The sequence below is a fragment of the Carya illinoinensis genome, chromosome 3, assembly GCF_018687715.1.
Source record: "Carya illinoinensis cultivar Pawnee chromosome 3, C.illinoinensisPawnee_v1, whole genome shotgun sequence".
Classification (NCBI taxonomy): Eukaryota; Viridiplantae; Streptophyta; class Magnoliopsida; order Fagales; family Juglandaceae; genus Carya; species Carya illinoinensis.
The window spans coordinates 52,495,077-52,514,739 of record NC_056754.1 but is presented as its reverse complement, the minus strand read 5'-3'; the positions used below and the strand labels follow the sequence as shown (position 1 = coordinate 52,514,739).

At 37.8% G+C, this 19,663-nt stretch overlaps 2 protein-coding genes across 6 annotated transcripts; one reads left to right on the top strand and one right to left on the bottom strand.

Annotated features, from left to right (window-relative positions):
- Window positions 1-3,101: 3,101 nt before the first annotated feature.
- LOC122305268 (probable carbohydrate esterase At4g34215) lies at window positions 3,102-5,557 on the top strand. 4 transcript variants are annotated; one of them, XM_043117663.1, is made up of 3 exons: window positions 3,104-3,956; window positions 4,526-4,669; window positions 5,188-5,557. In XM_043117663.1, exons 1-3 carry the CDS (start codon window positions 3,360-3,362, stop codon window positions 5,218-5,220), a joined length of 774 nt encoding a protein of 257 aa, XP_042973597.1. In that variant the 5' UTR covers window positions 3,104-3,359; the 3' UTR covers window positions 5,221-5,557. The 4 variants fall into 4 exon arrangements, with proteins under 4 accessions (XP_042973598.1, XP_042973597.1, XP_042973596.1 ...); XM_043117662.1 differs by having other exon boundaries at window positions 5,185-5,557; XM_043117664.1 differs by lacking the exon at window positions 4,526-4,669 and having other exon boundaries at window positions 3,102-3,956.
- Window positions 5,558-5,801: 244 nt separating this feature from the next.
- LOC122305269 (protein OSB1, mitochondrial-like) lies at window positions 5,802-17,808 on the bottom strand. 2 transcript variants are annotated; one of them, XR_006241063.1, is made up of 5 exons: window positions 17,361-17,808; window positions 10,975-11,262; window positions 10,792-10,898; window positions 6,315-6,480; window positions 5,802-6,218 (listed from the first exon to the last, which is right to left on the bottom strand). XR_006241063.1 is itself a non-coding variant. In XM_043117666.1 (4 exons), exons 2-4 carry the CDS (start codon window positions 11,147-11,149, stop codon window positions 6,400-6,402), a joined length of 363 nt encoding a protein of 120 aa, XP_042973600.1. In that variant the 5' UTR covers window positions 11,150-11,262; window positions 17,361-17,808; the 3' UTR covers window positions 5,802-6,399. The 2 variants fall into 2 exon arrangements, 1 of the variants encoding a protein (XP_042973600.1); XM_043117666.1 differs by having other exon boundaries at window positions 5,802-6,480.
- Window positions 17,809-19,663: the final 1,855 nt, after the last annotated feature.

Sequence of the window (19,663 nt, the reverse complement as noted above, 5' to 3'; positions counted from 1 at the left end):
TCAAATATCTTAAGACTCGTAAAGCAGCTGTCAAATGGGATTGTGTAGGCTTGTACATAAACTGATTTAGAACTTGCACTGAATATGCTAGATCAGGTTTGGTAATGGTGAGATAAAGGAGACGACCAACTTAGCAATGACTCCCCAAAGATCAAGAGTTAAGCAAAAGAGAAAGAAAGTAAGAGAGACTAACCTGTAATGGATCAAAGTAGGAAAGAGTGGGGTAGATGGAGAAGTACCGCCGAGTGAAAGCGTGCAAATCTAGACACAATGTGGAGAAGTAACAGAGAGGAGTAGCAATGAAAGGTCGACGGCGAACAGTGACGGAGAACGGTAACAGTGAACGAAGAGGATAGCTAGGGTTTCAGGAGAAGAGAGCTAAGCTTCAATGTTTTTGGTGATCGGTTTCAACTGATAATGGGGTGTTTAAACCCAGTATTAAAGTTAGACCCGATGCCGAATATCTATGATGGATTGCACCCAGGTCCTTTTATGCACAGGCCTAGAGATACATACAACATTTTTCACAATCTTTTACATAATCATGTTTTAAATAAGGGGCATTTTTATACAATAACTTATAAAAATGCCATCATTTTACATAAATACTCTCAATTTAAAACATAGTTATTAAAAAGATTCTACATTCACATATCATTACTCTATCATGTTATGTTCATACTTATCCTAAACCGAAGACATGGGGTATTGAAAGTTAGAATTTTCAATATAAATGAGTCAACATAGTTGCTTAATTTCTTTCAATGCTCCAATTTATTGATGTGTAATGCTCGCTATAAGCCTCAAATGTATAAGCCTTCTATAAAAATGTGGATTTCATCAACAAAAAGTAAGTTTTTCACACTTTTTCATGGCGGGATTCATTTATTTTATTTTATTTTATTTTTATAAAGGGCTTGTACGAGACTTGTCATGCAATTGGGGCTTGTATATATCTTTTCTTTCTATTGATAGCGGCCCCTAACCATAACTTCTAAAAACACTAGTAGTGGTCTAGCTAAAGTTTGGCCAAATTTTAACTAGAAAATTTACTTTTATAAATTTAAATAGCCACTTTTCAACAATACCAAATAATAAACTCTCAAAATCTATCACTATTATATTAAAATATTGATATTAGTATTTTTATTTATTTTAATTCTAATTTCAATTGGAATATTTATCTATTATTAAAAATATATAGTAATTTTCTAACGTGTTCATATCATTTCAATAGATATAAATTTTATTTAACTTTTCTCTTCTTTACCCACGGATAGAAAAATGGAATGAGTGATAAAAACTAAAAATAAAAAATAAAATTATTGAGAAAGTGTATATTCAGCAGCTTTTTTTCTCTAAAAGAAAAAGAAAATAGATCTTTACATGTGAATAGAGGGAATGAGAGAAAATGGTGCAAAAAGGTCGGAGAAAATACATAATCATTTCTTTACAAAAAAAATGAAGAAAGAGCTGATTAATTTGAAGCCCACACCGGGTCGTTCTGCTTGGCCACTGAGATTTTTCATATGAAAATTTTGAGTTTTAAGATTAAATATTAAAATATTATATTTTAATATTATTATTATTTTGGGATTTGAAAAAGTTAAGAAAAAATTGAATTGTTTATTATATTTTGTATGGAGATTTGAAAAAGTTGTAATGATGAGATGAGAATTTTGTATTTAAAATGAAAAATCCCAATGGCCAAACCAAACCTTATGTTTGCTTTTTAGATGAATATTTGGCGTGCTATGAATACGAGGGAATGAATATTTTATGATCAAAGTATGATTTGGCCAAATTTGGTTAGTGAGTTTAATGTTGGTTAAAAGTACTATTTATTTGTTAAGTTTGGTGTATATATAATTTATGCAATTTAGTTAAACTTTAGCCAAAATTTGATAATAGTTATTTCACTACTAGTGTTCTAAGTTCATTAGTTGGACTATAGAAAATTGCCATTCATGGAGTACTACTACAAAAAATTTGATCTTTAGAAACAAAATCTTTTAGAAATGAATTAAATTTTATCTCTAAAAATACTTATTTACGATAAATTAAATTTCATATCAAAATAGAAGCGGTCCTAGCTTCGTCCGAACGTAAATGAATTGCTTAATTTTCAGTCATTTAATCCAGATTGACAAGGAAGCCAGCCAGCTAGCAAGGCTTCGAGGTACTGCAGAGCTGGCCGCGCGCCTGGCTGGCCTAGTTCTACCCTCTACGTACATTACGCGTACAACTACTTGATCATCAGGCAGAGTATGTCGATCTCCGCCTCCGGCCCCAAGTGAAAAAGCTACATTCAACCACACGCACATACATATATATGTATGTATGTATGTATATATATATGAACCATTATAAAAAATATATAGATATATATGGGAGGCCCATTTATCCATATGAGAGCTGCTACACAGCAATCTCACACCCAACACATCATTATTTTTGAAGTGTAAAATAGAACAGAGTAAAATAATAAATTTATATTTTTTAATAATATGAAAAAGTATAAAATTACTGTATATATATCCATCGAGAAAGCTAACAATCAGCGTTTACACAAGAAGGCACTTCATTTATTTTATTAGTTCACTTTTTGAGCCTTGTATACTATATTATATTCATCTTTCATCTTATTATATTGATTTGACATTAATAATTAATCATTAATTAATATTTTTCGATTAAAAACAAGAGTTGATTCAAGAGTACTTGTAAATAATGCCAAATCAAATATAAAGAAATAAAAATGAGATGAGAATACAGTGTATATATATTGTTTTTCGAAACCCTGCATATGAAGTCTGATTGCCAAAACTGAACTATCTTTGGATCCAACAAGTAGCCATTAATCCATTAATGCACTTGATGAAAGGGCTTGAAGATTACTTAATCACGACCCGCTCCAATTTAAAGATAACCAAAGATTTTGGAGTAACAACAAGATGAATTGAAAGCCTCTAGAGAGAGACAAAGACGTTGCAGATGATACCTACTCCATCAAAACATGCATAGAAAGCAACATATACCTCCTTTGTAAGTTTTTACTTAACATCTGTCTTTCGTGAAAGTTCAACAATATCTTGACATCCCAAACAAACATAACAATGAAACAAACATTAGACAACTCCCATCACTCACAGGTTTATTAAATGAACATGACTACGGTACTCGATCGTATTTTTACGCCCAAACTGTCAGAAATATTCAACATACAGAATGAGAAGCAAGCATATATATGTCATGCTTTCGACGTAATTAAGGAGAAAAAAGAGGATCATCGATCCCTCCGGCCTTCACTTCCCACAATACTGCGCCTGCAAAGTGAAAGAGAAAACTAGAAAAGGGATATGGAACCCTTGTTCTTCTTAGTCCTTCTCGTTCAAGTTTGGTCGGTGAGGCCCCATGATCAACTCCTAAACAAAAATATATTCATCTTAGCCGGACAGAGCAACATGGCCGGACGTGGAGGCGTCGTTGATGAAACTATCACCGGCGCCGCTGCCACCTGGGACGGCATCGTACCTCCCCAGTGCAAACCCAGCCGCTCCATTCTCCGACTCAGCGCAAACCTCACATGGGTTTTAGCGCATGAGCCTCTGCATGCGGACATTGATGTCAAGAAGACAGTTGGGGTTGGACCAGGCATGGCTTTTGCCAACGCAGTCTTGGCCAAAGACGCCACCTTTGGGGTCATTGGCCTGGTGCCTTGCGCGGTCGGTGGGACTAAGATAAGAGAGTGGGGTAAGGGGACTTTCCTTTACAAACAGTTGATGAGGAGGGCTCGGTCTTCGTTGCAAGATGGTGGCACTATTCAAGCGCTTCTCTGGTATCAAGGCGAGAGCGACACAGTGACAAAAGAAGATACCGAGTATAAGAGAAAGCTGGAGAGGTTTTTCATGGACTTTCGGGATGATTTGCAGTCTCCTTTGCTCCCAATAATCCAGGTATACGAACGTACGATTTTGTCTCTTTATTTTAACTGAACGAGGTTCCAAGTTTACTAAACTTCTGTCTTCTTCAATTACAATTCATTAATCTGCAAATGGTTTGGTTACTGAGAGAAATATAAGATGGTCGATCGTTTGCTGTTTTCTAGTAATGGGAATTGAGTTATTTAATTAAAATTAAGCTAGATGACCTAAATCATGTGACAATGTCACAATAGTGATAGCTTTTCATATGTACTTCTTTTTTAAACAATAATTCAAGGAATAAAAAATAAAAATTAATTAACATCCTCTCAAATTGGTTTGATTCGAAAAAGGAAAGACCCAAAGTAAAATATACATGCATGGGGATTTATATTATTTGAAACTCAGCACGGGGCAAAGCTGATACTCTCTCTGAAGAGAGAATGAATTTAATACACTGTAACAATCACAGTGATTAGAAGTTTACAAGTCAAAGGTCACAACCCAACAGCAAGCAATTACAAAACTGCTCTATCAGTGGTAAATGAGGTGGTTGCATTTTTACAATTGTGGAGTAAAGTTGGTAGTTTTTTTGTGGGTAGGTGGCTCTGGCGTCAGGTTCAGGACCTTTTATAAAGATTGTTAGAGAAGCTCAGTTGGGAATTGATCTCTTGAACCTGCGAACAGTGGACGCCAAGGGTCTGTCACTTGAGCCGGATGGTCTGCACCTAACCACGCGAGCCCAGGTTCGACTAGGCAAGATGTTGGCTGACTCATTCCTTCATTTCTTACCCACTTCCCCCATCCTCACCCCCACTCACACTAGTAGTACTGGTCCTCCTATAAGGTGTTCCAACTTTATTTTTTACATTTTTTTGTTAGCTCTTCTATTAAGATGCATCAGGATGATCCTAGGAAATTAAAAACCAGGTTGAAAGATGTTTAACATGTACACTTTTAGTCTGTTAGTGTATTACTTCGAATTGGGTATAGAAAAGTGATGAATGAAGATTCTGGAAAAAAAGTTCTTGTTCTTTTGAATGATTGTAAGAGACTCCCTTTATAGCACTGACCAGTTTTTTAAGAATATAGGCTCATAACTAGAACTTTCCTTGAGTCATTCCAGTTACCTCTGAATAGGTTGTTCTTTCTTAAAAGGTAATATATCGGAAAATGTAAACAGGGCACATGTTTCTGATTCTGTTTAAGCCATGTGCATGAGCCTGGTATTATCATAGATAATGTCGGAGTACTTTGACAGCAGGGTGTGTCCCAAAACAATGACATAGGATATTGAAGATCATGAAATCCCAGCAGCTGAGGTATGGTTGCTGGTAACAATAGACCAATCAACAACCAAGCATCCAACTGCTCAGACAACTTGATCCAGATGGCGAGTTTTATACAGAAAAAATGCATGATAATTTGGGTCCTTTACCTCAACATAGGGCGACTTCATGGACCAACCTTGGATTCTGCTATCCGCTACTGCTTTTTGTAGCCAAGCGATAACTTATTTGTAAGAGCTTGGATGGAGCATTCCTGCACGTTACATATCTTTAATGGAAAGGAAGAGAAGGACCGCTTTGTTTCTTGGTCTTTAAGCTAAAATATATGGGACCCCTTTCCTGGTTGATATGTTTGTTTTCTAATGTAATCACAACAGGTTAGGCAATCAAATCACAATTTATATAGATCTAGAATAAAAAACAATAAAAATCATCTCAAAAGTCAAATGGACAAAACCAAGCACTGATGGATGATTTTAGAAAAAGTTATTTCCCTTTAGAAAACTTAATTTTTAAGACTTTCTAAAGCATCGCCTTTGCAAACATAACATCGTCTTAACAAGCTTATGAATAATATTATGGCGTAACATTGACGGATATAATTACTAACACCATTTGTGAAGGCAATCATTGTCCCCTTATTGCACCAACATTGGACCCAACGATTATCCTCAAAAATGTAATTGTTGATGAACAAGCAACAAGCAGAATAAATGATATTTTGTTCAAATGAATCTGAAAGTCCACCTTCCAGGGTTAAAAAGTAATCTGGCTGCTTGCAAGAACAGAAATGGGAGACCAGCCAATCTATTTTTTCAAGTAAACTGCTAGCATTAAACGGAGAAGAATATACAGAGAAACTGTCCCATTAGCACCAATACCCAAACATCATCATAGCCTCCCAGGGAACTAAATACAGACTGACTTATATAATTTGCATATCATGTAAAAACCACACTGTAGACTGCAAACTTTCAACACTTTCTCCGGAGATCTTCCGGCTTATCTGCCAAAAGGAGAAAAATATACAGAGAAACTGCCCCATCAGGACCAAACCTAAAGATCAGCATCATAAGCATTTAGAAAGGCAAAATTTTATCACCAGCCACTATATTTGCATCAATCCTAGCATCCTGATCATAGAGGGACCCCATTTGTGTATCCAGTATTGCCAGTTGGGACTTCACTCATGGCGGATTGTACCTGCCTTCAACCCACAAAGCTTCTCCAGTATCTTTGTGCTTAAAATCTGGATATTTTGGGTTCTTCTGTAATCAGAAGCAAAATTCTATTGATCTTTCATATGCTTTTGCAAAAAAATCAACAAGAAATTAGTTGGATGATGATAAAATTAGGGGTGGGCAGCGGGGCCCCGGACCCCACTGCTCCACCCCGTTCGCCCCGCCCCCCCAATGCGGGGCAAGGTATCCGCACCGCAAGTCCCCCACCCGTATGTAAGCCCCCCAGCGGAGGCAGGGGACAGAGGCGTAGTGACCCCGCTCGGGTTTTCCCCCGCCCCCCTCCGTAATATATATATATAATATTATATAATAATATATAATAAATACATTTTATAGATGAAACTACACAGTTTTGTACATGAAAAAACGGCGCCATTTCAATATCCCGGTGGTTTCATTAAGTGTTTAACCCTAACCCCCCCGCGCCGCCCCCTTCCCCTTGGCAGCTTTTCGAACACTCTCCAGTCTCCTTCACTCTCTGTCTCTCTCAGTCGCACTCCCCAAGCCCGTTCTCTCCTCTCTCTCGCACGACACCAGACGCACAGTACTCGTAGTTTGCCGTTCTACTCTCGTCGTCGCAGAGGTAAGACAACACTTTTAACATTTTCTCTGTTGTTTTTTTTTTTTTTAATTTTATTTTTGATCGGAGATTGGAGGAAGAATGGGTTGAATCGGAGATGGAGGATGTGCTGTGGATTCGTGGATTGTGCATATGTATTCACTGTTTTCTTGATGTGATTGTGATTGATTCCGTTTTATTCATTTATTTATTTATTTTGTAATTTTAATTGTTTCGGAAAGCCTAAATTGATTTAGGGATTTCATTGATTGAAACCTCAATGAAACCCCTAAATTATTTTAGGGTTTTGGATTCAATTTAGGGGTTTCAATCAATGAAACCCATAAATCAATGTGTAGGTCTACTATTTGTATGCAGTTTTTTATTGCAAAACTTTGCTTGTTATCTTTTTCAATGTTGATAATAACTTTGGGCTGTTTATATCTGAAAATATACCATGTTAGAGAAAATTTTCAAGAATGAGAACAATTTTTTAAACCATCATCATTTAAAAACTTAGCAGTTTGATGATTGTGTTGGATTGCACTTTGAAAATTTTTTATTGTGTTGGGGAATCAGGAATGTCTTCTAAAATGGATCCGGATTTCAATGATAGCTCGCCTGCCATAGCCAATGCCCCTACCCCAGAACCTAACCCTACTCCTACCCCTACAGGGAGTACACATTGCCCTGCTCTGAAGCTCACATAGGGCAAGAAATCTGTGTTCATAGTTTGACAACACTTTACCAAACTAGAGGGCGGTAACCCCAACAACCCACAAACTAAATGTGATCACTGTGGAAAAATCTATGGATGTCACTATAGGAAACATGGTACATCCTAGCTGAAGGTCCATTTAGATGAACAATGCAAGAAGAGTCCAATATTAAAATCCTTAGTAGAGAATGGTCAATCTAGACCAGATATTAAAATGGCGGATATGAGTAGTAGGGTCGGGGATCCAACATTCAAGCGGTATACGAAATATAATCCTGATGAGTATAGAAGGAAGTTAGCTCGTATGATTTCGTGGACGAGCTGCCTTTTCAGTTTGTAAAGGATAAAGGGTTCTAAGAATTTGTCCAAGAGTTGGAACCGAGATTTATGCTTCCTTCCCGTCACACTGTGGCAAAGGATATTCAAAAGATGTACATAAAAGATAAAAAAATGTTTTGAGGGGCCAATTGGCAGGTTTGGTAGTTTGCCTCACTACCGATACTTGGACTTCTATCCAAAATATGAATTACATGTCGTTGACAGTGCATTTTGTTAATTATGATTGGATTATTCACAAAAAGATTATTAAATTTTGTCAAATAACTGATCATAAGGGTGACACGATTGGGAAGGCTTGGAGGCCGCAATAAAGGAGTGGAGGTTAGAAAATATTTTGACTGTTTCGATTGATAATGCGTCGTCTAATGATGTTGCATTGGGATATCTAAAGAATTATCTTAAAGATGCAAATAAGACATTCTTGGGTGGTGAATATTTGCATGTTAGACGTGCTGCACATATTTTGAATTTAATTGTGACTGAGGGGTTGAAAGATATTGATGACTAAGTTGCACAAGTTAGAATGGCTGTAAAATTTGTGAGGCCTTCTCCTTCTAAATTGGAGAAATTCAAAATTGCTGCAAAGGCTGCGGGCATAACATTGAAGAATGGTCTTTGTACTGATATTCTTACCAGATGGAACTCAACCTTCTTGATGTTGGAGGCGGCCAAAGAATATAAGGTAGCCTTTCAATTATTGGGTGATGAAAACATCCAATATGTCAAATATTTTGATGAGCACGAGGGATTAGGAAAGCCTAATGATAATGATTGGGTGATAGTTTCTACTTTTTTTTATTTTCTCAGATTATTTTACGATGTCACATCGAATATATCTGATTTTTTGTACCCTATATCCAATGGGTTTTTTCAACAAATATATAGGGTGAAAGAAGAATTAGAAGATATGCGTAGGGGTTCCAATGAAAGGATGAGGGAGATGACAGTGACCATGATGCTAAAATATAACAAGTATTGGAAAGATTTGACTAGAATGAATATTCTTATCCCCATCTGAAAGTTTCAGGTTTGTTATATGGTTTGAGAGTTGCTCACGATCAGGCATGGACTGATCTTATTGGTGAATTGGCCCGAAATATCCTGACTAAATTGTATAATGAGTTTAATGCAATTAAGGGTGGTACTGCATCCAAGACACATACACCTACCCCAACGCCTTCTACAGACACCGTGACCAGGCCTCCTATAAAAAAGCGTAGAATGCCGTGGACTAAGACCCTTGCACAGAATCCGGCCCACACTAGTCCATCAATCTACGAATATGGTTTCGGAGTTAGACAACTATTTGTCAGCGGATATGGTCCAAGACGATGATGATAATTTCGATATATTAGAATAGTGGAAGAATGTATCAAAGAAATATCCCATCATTTCTGATATTGCTCGCTGTATTTTGGTCATCCCTATTAGCACAATTGCCTCAGAGTCAGTCTTTAGTACCGGAGGTCGCATATTGGATCCTTTCCGTAGTTCATTGTCTCCTATAACTGTGGAGGCATTGATATGCACATAGAGTTGGACGATAGGAAAGGATATTCATGTTCCGGATATTTTAGATTTTAAGGAGACCAATGAGGAGGGTGGTGATTAGTCTGAATTTAGACCACCTGGTAATTATTTTTTATTTTATTATTTTGATTTATTTATATTCATTTCAATTTCATCGTTATTAATTTTAGTATTAATTTTTGTAATAACACATGAGACGACGTCTAGCTCCGCTGCAACATAAATATGTGCTCAAGTCCAAACCGCCCCATGTGTCACAGTCAAAGATAAGCCACAGCTGACAGCTCTCTCTTTAGAATATTCAATGTTGAATTATTTGTTCATATTTTGTATTCAATGATTTGTAATGTTGATACAATGTCGCTTGGACACTTTTATGTTTGTAATTTTGTAATTATTTAGTCTTTCAATTTTGTAATAGCTTAGTTATTATTATTAGTTTATTAGGTATTAGAGTCTTAGACTTGTAACTTTTATTAGCCATAAAATCAATTACTATAGTGCAAACTTTTTTTTTTTAATCTGGTTTTTAAATTTTTTTTTTCTTTTTGCTTATAATTTTATGGGCTGAAAATGGTCTAGAAGCTTCTTTGGGCCTAAAATAAAAACTTGTGGGCCATTTTAGACTCATTTCAGCAGTTTCTGGACCCAAGGCCCAGTAGGGGTGCGGGGGGGCGGACGGATTGCCCCCCAATCCGCATCCCATTGTGCAGGGCGGAGTACCCCGACCCAGCACACCAGGAGTGGGGGAAGGGGAAAGAATTCCCCATCTGCCCCATGCGGGGGCTGGGGCGGGGAGGGGTCTACCCCGCATCGTATGGTGCGGGTAGCACCCCTAGATAAAATTTCAGATCCACTTGTAATACTCCAGAGCATTGCTGTTATCAATATTTAGTTGAAAGAACATCTTATTACAAGATTTATAGAAAGAACTATTTCTTGATCCATTATAAATTTTTTTGTTAGTGTTCATTAGTACTTATGTAAATTATTGTGCAGATTACATCATAAGATGGTGAATGGGACCCTCATGCATGCAAAGCATGGGTATTATTCTCCTTATAACATCCAAGGGTGTAAGCACATGCACACCCATAAACCGGATATCTAATCCTCCTTACTGAGAAAATTTATGTGCCATTACTATAAACAGAAGTAAATACATGAACCTTTTTTATCAACGAGCAAGTACCTTGTTCTTCCTATTATCCCACCAATCCACTGGATTAGCAAAGAAGGGTTGCCATAATTCTTTGACAGAACCCACATTACTTGCAGCAATATTTCCAAGCTTTTTACCTGCGAAAATAGAGGTAACAATTAACAGGAGCATTCAAACAGAAAGAAACTCTTCTCAATCGAGAATCTGTCTCACCTCCAGTCATGGAATCAGAGTCATGATCATACAAAGGCGAGGATGAGAGGCTCCTTACAACAAAATTAAGTTGTTGAACAATTACCTGCAAAAAAGCTAAAACAATCATAATTGAAAGGGCCAAACAAACTATATATAGGGACTTGCCTCTGGTAGTAGATCTGCTGTTTTCCATCTTCACTTTCAACTATATCTATGACGAGCCGGCCCAAGACATATATTTGGTGGCCCTTCTCCACATGTTGAAAAGAACTATGCGCTAGCTCATCCCAAAATGTCATATTTATCCTGAATTACATAACTGTCATTCTCAAGAAAGATAATGGTTTAGCAGTAAGCTACTGACACTACATTCACGTATAGGTGAATTTGCTAAGACTTAATAACCTGATTAATGGGAGGGAATTAGCTGAAAACAAAAAATATACATAGCCCAGTCAAACGCACACACGACCAAAATTTATAACGGTGGTTTTCTGATTTGAGTTGCTGGTTGTTGGGGACTGGTCGGAGACAGAGATGATTCTAAATAAAAGGAGAGATAAAATTTAACGTGGTTTGGCAATTGCCTACGTCCACAGCTGCTGTAACTTCACTATGAAACAGTTTCTACAAAAAACCTCTCTCTGCTCACTCACTCTATTCTCACTTCTCTGAACCACTCTACACGCAGCACACACTCACTTATTTTCTCTCTACACTTGTCTGCACTTCTTTCTCACCTCATCACAACACTTCTATTTATAATAAGGATGGGGAGTCGTTGGTGACAATTAGTTGGAGCAGTTGAAAAAATGCAGCCTCACCTTTTGAATTTGATGCTGAGATTTTCTTTTTCCTTTCAGTGCATGACTCACCATTTTATCTCCATTCGTAACAATCTCCCACTTGGAGACAAATGAGTCTACATATCTTCATAGCAACCATCACAGCAACTTCAAGTCATGCCTTTAAGTACGGAGGCCAACTGAAACTACACACGGCTTCAGTTTGTCAGTAGTAACTACTTTTGTGAGCATGTCTGCTGGGTTCTCTGTTCCTCGAATCTTCTCAAGTATCAGTTGTCCACTATCGAGAAGAGATCGGATAAAATGGTATCGCAACTGTATGTATTTTGTTCTGGAATGAAAGGCTGGATTCTTTGCAAGAAAAATAACACTCTGACTATCACTGTGCAGAATACTTTTTTTATTCTTCTTTCTCAATTCTTCCAAGAATGACTGCAACCAAACCATTTCCTTCCATGCTTCAGTCATAGCAACGTATTCCGCTTCTGTAGTTGAGAGAGCAACAATCTTCTGTAACTTAGAAGCCCACGATACAGTTGTACCACCCAGCGTATACACAAATCCAATAGTACTTTTCTGCTGTCAACGTCACCTGTTAAATCAGCATCTACATATCCCTGTAGCTTTAAACCTGCTTTTGTAAAGTATAGTGACGTATCTAAAGAGCCTTGTAGATATCTCAAAATCCACTTGACCGCTTCCCAACGCTGCTTTCCTGGATTACTCATGTACCTGCTCACAGCTCCCACTGCTTGTACAATATCTGGCCTTGTACAGACCATAGCGTACATAAGACTACCAATAACAAATGCATAGGGTATTCTGTTCATGCATTCTTGCTCTTCCTCTGTCTTTGACGACTAATCCTTAGTTAGTCGAAAGTGACTAGCTAAGAGTATGTCCACTGGTTTCGCCTTGTCTATGTTAAACCTTTTGAGCACCTTCTTCACATACTCCTCCTGTGAGAGCTTAAGAGTATCATTAGCCCTGTCTCTAATAATTCTCATACCAAGGATTTGTTTTGTAGCACCCAAATCCTTCATCTCAAATCGCTTTGACAACTACTTCTTCAGTTTATTGATCTCCTCATTGCTTGACCCTGCAACGAGCATATCATCCACATACAACAGTAGGATAATATAAGAGTTGTCAAAATTCTTCATATAGCAACAATGGTCAGCCTGTAGTCTTGTAAATCTATTACTGCACATGAAGTTGTCAAACTTTCGGTACCATTGTCGTGGAGCTTGTTTTAGGCCATACAAGCTCTTCTTCAGTTTGTAAAATAGATTCTCTTTTCCCTTCACTGAGAATTTTTGTGGCTGGTGCATATAGATTTCTTCCTCCAAATCACCATGAAGGAATGCAGTCTTCACATCTAACTGCTCAAGATGTAGATTCTCTGCAGCCATAATTGCCAACACTAGCCTGATCGTGGTCAATATTACAAATGGGGAGAAAATGTCTGTGTAGTCGACACCTTCACGACCATTCTAGCTTTGTAGTGCTTGCTACCATTGTGCTCTTCCTTAATTCTGTACACCTATTTGTTGTGCAAAGCCTTCTTGCTTTTGGAAGTTTAGTTAGCTCCCATGTCTGATTTGACATCAGTGACTCCATCTCATCTCGCATGGCTTTCTCCCACTTGATCGAATCTTCAATTTGTAGAATTTCATCATAACTTTCCAGTTCACTACTATCTGTTAGCAGGATGTAGTGTAGAGATGGTGAGAACCACTGTGGTGGCCTGATCATCCTTGAAGATCTTCGAATAACAATGAGTGGTGTACTTTGTTCAATCTGTGTATCATCATTCTCTTGATCCTCGTTTTGATCAGTGTTGACTCGAGTAACATCAAAGTCAACAACCTCAGGTTTCTTTGGCTGCTCCTCAGGTTCAGCTTGTGACTTAGTTTTGTACAGAATCTGCTCATTGAATATCACATTTCTACTTCTGATGATTTTGCGATTTTTATCATCCCAAAATCAATAGCCAAATTCTTCATCACCATAACCGATAAAAAAACATTTTCTAGATTTAGCTTCTAACTTGTTACGATCAGTAGAATCTATGTGAACATATGATACACAGCAAAAAACTTTCAAATGGGAAAGATTTACCTTATTTTCGCTCCAGACTTCCTCTGGTAGATCGAATTTTAAGGGAACTGAAGGTCCCCGGTTAATCAAATAGGCTGCAGTGTTAACTGCATTAGCCCAAAAACATTCAGGCAATCCTGAATTCAGCCTCATGCTTCTGGCACGTTCGTTGAGAGTTCTGTTCATGCGTTCAGCTACGCCATTCTGCTGCGGTGTCCCGAGAATAGTCTTCTGAAATCTAATCCCATTTGCAGCACAGAATTCTTTGAACCCTTCATCGATGTACTCTCTGCCATTGTCAGACCTCAGACATTTCAACTTCAAGCCTGTTTCATTTTCAACCATGGCTCTCCACTTCTTGAAAGTGTCAAATGTGTCAGATTTATTTTTCAAAAAATAAACCCATACTTTCCTGCTTGAGTCATCAATAAAGGAAACATAGTACCGCGATCCTCCAAGAGAAGCGACTGGGGATGACCCCCACAAATTTGTGTGCACCAACTCCAAGTTGTAGACTTTAGAGTTTTGCCATTTTTCAAGAAACTAACTTTTTTCTGCTTCCCAAAAATACAACATTCACACATGTCGAAATCAGTTGATTCCAACTTTGGTAACTTCCCCTTAGATAATAGTACTTTCATTCCTTTCTCACTCATGTGACCAAGCCTTTGATGCCATAGGTTGGCATTTGCGTCAGCAATTGCAACAATATCTCTAATGCTTGAAGTCATGTATAGAGTAACTGTTTTTGTGCCTCGAGCTACTACCATAGCTCCTTTTGTTATCTTCCACATGCCACCGGTAAATAGTACCGAATGCTCATCAGCATCAAGTTGTCCTACAGAAATCAGGTTCCTCATGAGCTTGGGAATATGTCGCACCTTCTGTAGCAACCATGCACTTCCATTGGGCAGATCGATTCATACATCTCTCATGCCTTCGATTTCTAACGCTTCACCATCTACTAAGTACATCTTCCCGAAATCACCAGTGACATAATTCTGTATGATTTCTCGGTGTGCTGTAGTGTGGAATGAGGCTCCTGAATCTAACACCCAAGATTCAATTTGGTTGTCGACTGAAAGGAGTGAGGCATCTTGGAGGTCTTCTGTTGTGGCATTAGCAGAGTCATGTTCATTCTTCTTCTTTGCTTCCTTGCAATTATTTCTGAAGTGGCCAATCTTGTCACAATTCCAGCACTGTACTTGTTTTCCGGACCTAAATTTACTTCTGTCTCTTCGGGAATTTGACCTGCCCCGATTTGAACCTTTACTAGCTCATCTACCTCTCGTCTCGAGATTTAAGGCAGAACTGGAAGTTGATGCTTCACCTGTATCTCTTTTGCGAACTTCCTCGCTAAGAATATGGTCCCGAATATCTTGATACTTCATCTTTGTTTTGCCATAAGAATTGCTAACAATTGTTCTTATGGCCTCCCAGCTTTTTGGCAATTGAGCCAGAGCAATCAGTGCACGTACTTCATCATAAAATTCAATCCCCACTAAAGCTAATTGATTGATGATGGTGTTGAACTCATTCAGATGCTGAATAACTGGAGTTCCTTCTGCCATTCTCAAGTAGAATAGCTTGTACATCAAATGCACTTTGTTATTGGCTGATGGCTGCTCGTACATGTCTGATAGAGCCTTCATCAAATCTACTGTGGTCTTTTCCTTTCCCACATTGTGTGCAACTGATCTTGACAATGTTAGTTGAATGACTCCCAACACTTGTCTATCAAGGAAACTCCAATCTTCATTGCTCATGTCATCTGCCTTTCTTCCTAGGAGTGGAAAATGTAGTTTCTTCCGATAGAGATAATCCTCTATCTGCATTCTCCAGCAGGCAAAGTCTGTACCGTCAAATTTCTCGATACCAGCACCTTTAGCTTCTTCTCTAGCCATAACTTTACAAATGAGTTCAAATTTGAACAAACAAATATCACCGTTGCATCCGAAACACTCGAATTAGCTAGAAACGAGTCTAAAATCGTCAAAATTGGATCAAAATTGAGTTTAAACAGGCCAAAACAGTTTCGGCCAACCAGAGTGCCACAAGTGGCAGGATGACGTCAGCTCGGCTCAGGAACACTGCTTGGCTCAGTCACGGCTCAGCTCAAGAACACGGCTTGGCTCAGATAATCTGGCGCGTGCAGTACACGCACGGCAGTGGCGTCTGTGGCGCGTGTGGTACACGCGCTGTTGCTGTTGGGCGCGTGGGTGCCAGTCTGGCGCGTGAAAGACACGCGCGGAACACCTCTAGGGTGCGTGGGGGCGCGTGGGGTACGTGAGAGGCACGCGTCTTCAACCTCTAGGCACGTGGGTCGCATGATGGCGAGTGGGGGCGAGTGGAGCGTGAGTGGCACTCGTCTTCAACCTCCAGATGCGCGTGGAGCGAGTGGATGCATGCGCCGATCTTCTATGGGCGCGTGTGGACTCCTCCGACCTCCGTTTTCAATTCCGTTTGCGGCAACGGATTCAACTCGACGCGAGGAACACCGTGGAGTTATCAAAAATTGATTTCGACCAACTTGAATTTTTAAACAGCTCGAACCAGAGCTCTGATACCAGTTGTTGGGGACTGGTCGGAGACAGATGATTCTAAATAAAAGGAGAGACGAAATTTAACGTGGTTCGGCAATTGCCTACGTCTACAGCTACTGTAACTTTACTATGAAATAGTTTCTACAAAAAACCTCTCTCTGCTCACCCACTCTATTCTCACTTCTCTGCACCGCTCTACACGCAGCACACATTCACTTATTTTCTCTCTACACTTGTCTGCACTTCTTGCTCACATCATCACAACACTTATATTTATAATAAGGATGGGGAGTCGTTGGTGACAGTCAGTTGGAGCAGTTGAAAAAATACAGCCACACCTTTTGAATTCGGTGCTAAGATTTCCTTCTTCCTTTCAGTGCATGACTCACCATTTTGTCTCCATTCGTAACACTGGTCTCTCTGTCTTTTCAAAACCATATTATCATCCAAATGTCATCAGCACAGAACTAATATATTCTCAACAATCAACATTCATTGCTCCAGATACATCATTGGCTCATTTCCTTCTCCCAATCCCACTCCCCTTTCCCAATCCTCTTCTTCTTTAGTCACCAACCTAGTTTTATGTCTCTCCATCCCCCAAGTGTAAACTCTCAACCTTTGTCTTTGTTCTTTTCCCCCAAGAAAGACATCAAGTGGAATTCCTAAAATTAAATAAAATACAAAAATTAAATTCATTGTCCAGATAGGCAAATACAACTCAAACCCAAAAAAGCTTACACACACACAAACACCAATTCTCAACCGCCACCCACGTCAAGCACCCAACACTCAATTTATTTCCCCACTTTAACATTTTTAAATATATATATATATATATATATAATTACATTTAAAAACCCAAAAAATCACAAAATTTACAATGGAAACATCAAACCTTTGAAACAAAACAACTTAATCGTATCCGAACATAGAAGAGGATGATAAGTATTACCAGGAGGTGAGAGAGGCGGACTTCTTGAGGGCGAGGCGCGTCCAGCAAGGACTTTGCCAGTGGGTAAGTGTTTGATCTCGATGGGGTGCCGACAATGCCGATGAGATTCACCGTGTTGCTGAGCTCCTTACTCCACGGGATCTCCGTGGGCTTCGGATACGCCACCTGGGTGTTGTTACTGTACTGCTGCGGGTCCTTGTGATCCACCGAGCATCACAACTGCAAGCACCGATTTGTGGAAGATGGTGGGGCCAGAGATGGGATTCTCAGGTTTGAGAATGGGATTTTGGGTATAATACAGACAAATTTCCTCGTTGTTCTCCTCGTAGATAACGAAGATGGTTGTAATAGTAACGTCCGGTTCAATGCCATTCTCTCTTCTTTCTTTTATCTCTATGTTCCATGAGAGACTGTTTGCGCGCCAAAGTGTGGAAGCGCAGAGATGAGGGTGGTTTTAGTCTTTTAGATTTATAAAAGCAATCTGTAAAGATATACAGAGAATCTCCGAAATAAATTTAAAAATTAATATGGAAAATATTAAATATATTTATTATTTAAGAAAAATTTATAAAAAAAAATTACTTTTCTTTATCATATTTTGAAAATCATAGAATTTCAAATTTAAAATTGAAATTTAAAGAAAAATTAATAAAATGAGTATTATAAATAAAATTGTAAATAAAAATATAAATACACGTAGCATTACTCAATTAATATAATTTGGTATAATACGACAGATTATAAAATTAGATGTTGCAATGTCTACAAATAAAACCCATCGAAGGTGGCAACGGAATAGAATAATTTTTTTTCATACATTTTTTAATATTTTTAAATATATTTTTTAAAAAATTCACAACATCATTTAAAAACACTTTCTTAATAAAAATTAAAAAAAAAATCAATGGCAGCTTCGGTGGTTTTATCAGTGAACTAAGCATTATCCTATAAAATTATTTTAGATTAAAATAGTTAGCATATCACATTAAGTTATGCAAGTTTATAAATTTATTTTTATAAAACTCTTTCGTAGATGTAGCACTTCTCATTCATAAATGTTTTCCATAAAAAAAAGATCGGTTACAATTTGAATTGAAACACCTCCTTTTCAAATGCACCAAAATCCCATAATCATTAATCAGTAAAGATTTTCTAAATTGAGACCTAAATGAATCTGTGCTATCTCGAAGAGAGAGAAAAAAAATCATATAAATTCGAAGGACTCTGTTTGGGTAATCCCCACCAACTGATAAATCAGTTTTTATAACATTGAGCAACGTTTTTTTTTTTTTAAAGTAAATGCAATGAAGATTTCCTTAATTTGTTTCCCCATTTTAATGTTGTCGTGGGAGTCATGTTTATACTCTCGCACAAAGCAATTACAAGAAATGATGATGTATTTCATTTTAGGCCACCACAAGCCCATTGTCATAATCAGACAATGGATATGGATGGGCTTAGAATAGCATTCAGCAAAGCATTTGGGTTTATGATGTAATCAAGAAAAGTACAATATCAACAGTGCTGTCCTTTTCCATTTCCCCTCAAAAAACACCAGTCCAATTGTTTCTGAAAAATACTAACAAAGCTATTAATTTATTTTACCATTATTTTCTATGTTTGGCAATGAATAAAACTTCTAGTGGAGGATCTCTATCACATTGTGGCCAGCCATAATGTCAAGTACAGAACCGTTTTTGTGTATGTCCGAAGTACAGAGCCAGCAAGAAAGGATTCTGCAACTATATGAGGTTACATGAGATGCAGCAGCAGATGCGGTTGGTTTTTTCCCCTTTTAACTTTAGTTTTTCCTTAGGCATCTGTCACGAGGGGGCTTCAACGAGAGGAGAAAAAAGTTCTGAGACGACAGAAAAATAATGCATAAAGTATTCTTCATAAAAGTATGTACATGATTGATTGAGAAGCCATGGGAATCTTTGCCTAATTATAAGACAAGTGACTGCCTTTAATTTTCCAAAATACCAATATTGTGCTACACATTTGTTCATAACAAAATACCATGTATTTTGATTTTTCCACCTAACTGTAAAAGAATTTTGTCTCACTTTCATCACCTATAAATAAAATTAAATTAAATTATTAGGTCTATACAAAAATCTTACGCAGAAATGTCTATACACTGACTTGATTTAATGTAATTTGTCATATCTATTTTATAATAAAAATAATATGATATTAAATCACGTCAGTGTGTAATCTATCTTGCATAAGGATTCTATGCCGATCAAGAATTTCTCTGAAAAAAAAAAAAAAGCGAAAGTGCGCGAAACACGGTAACGCAA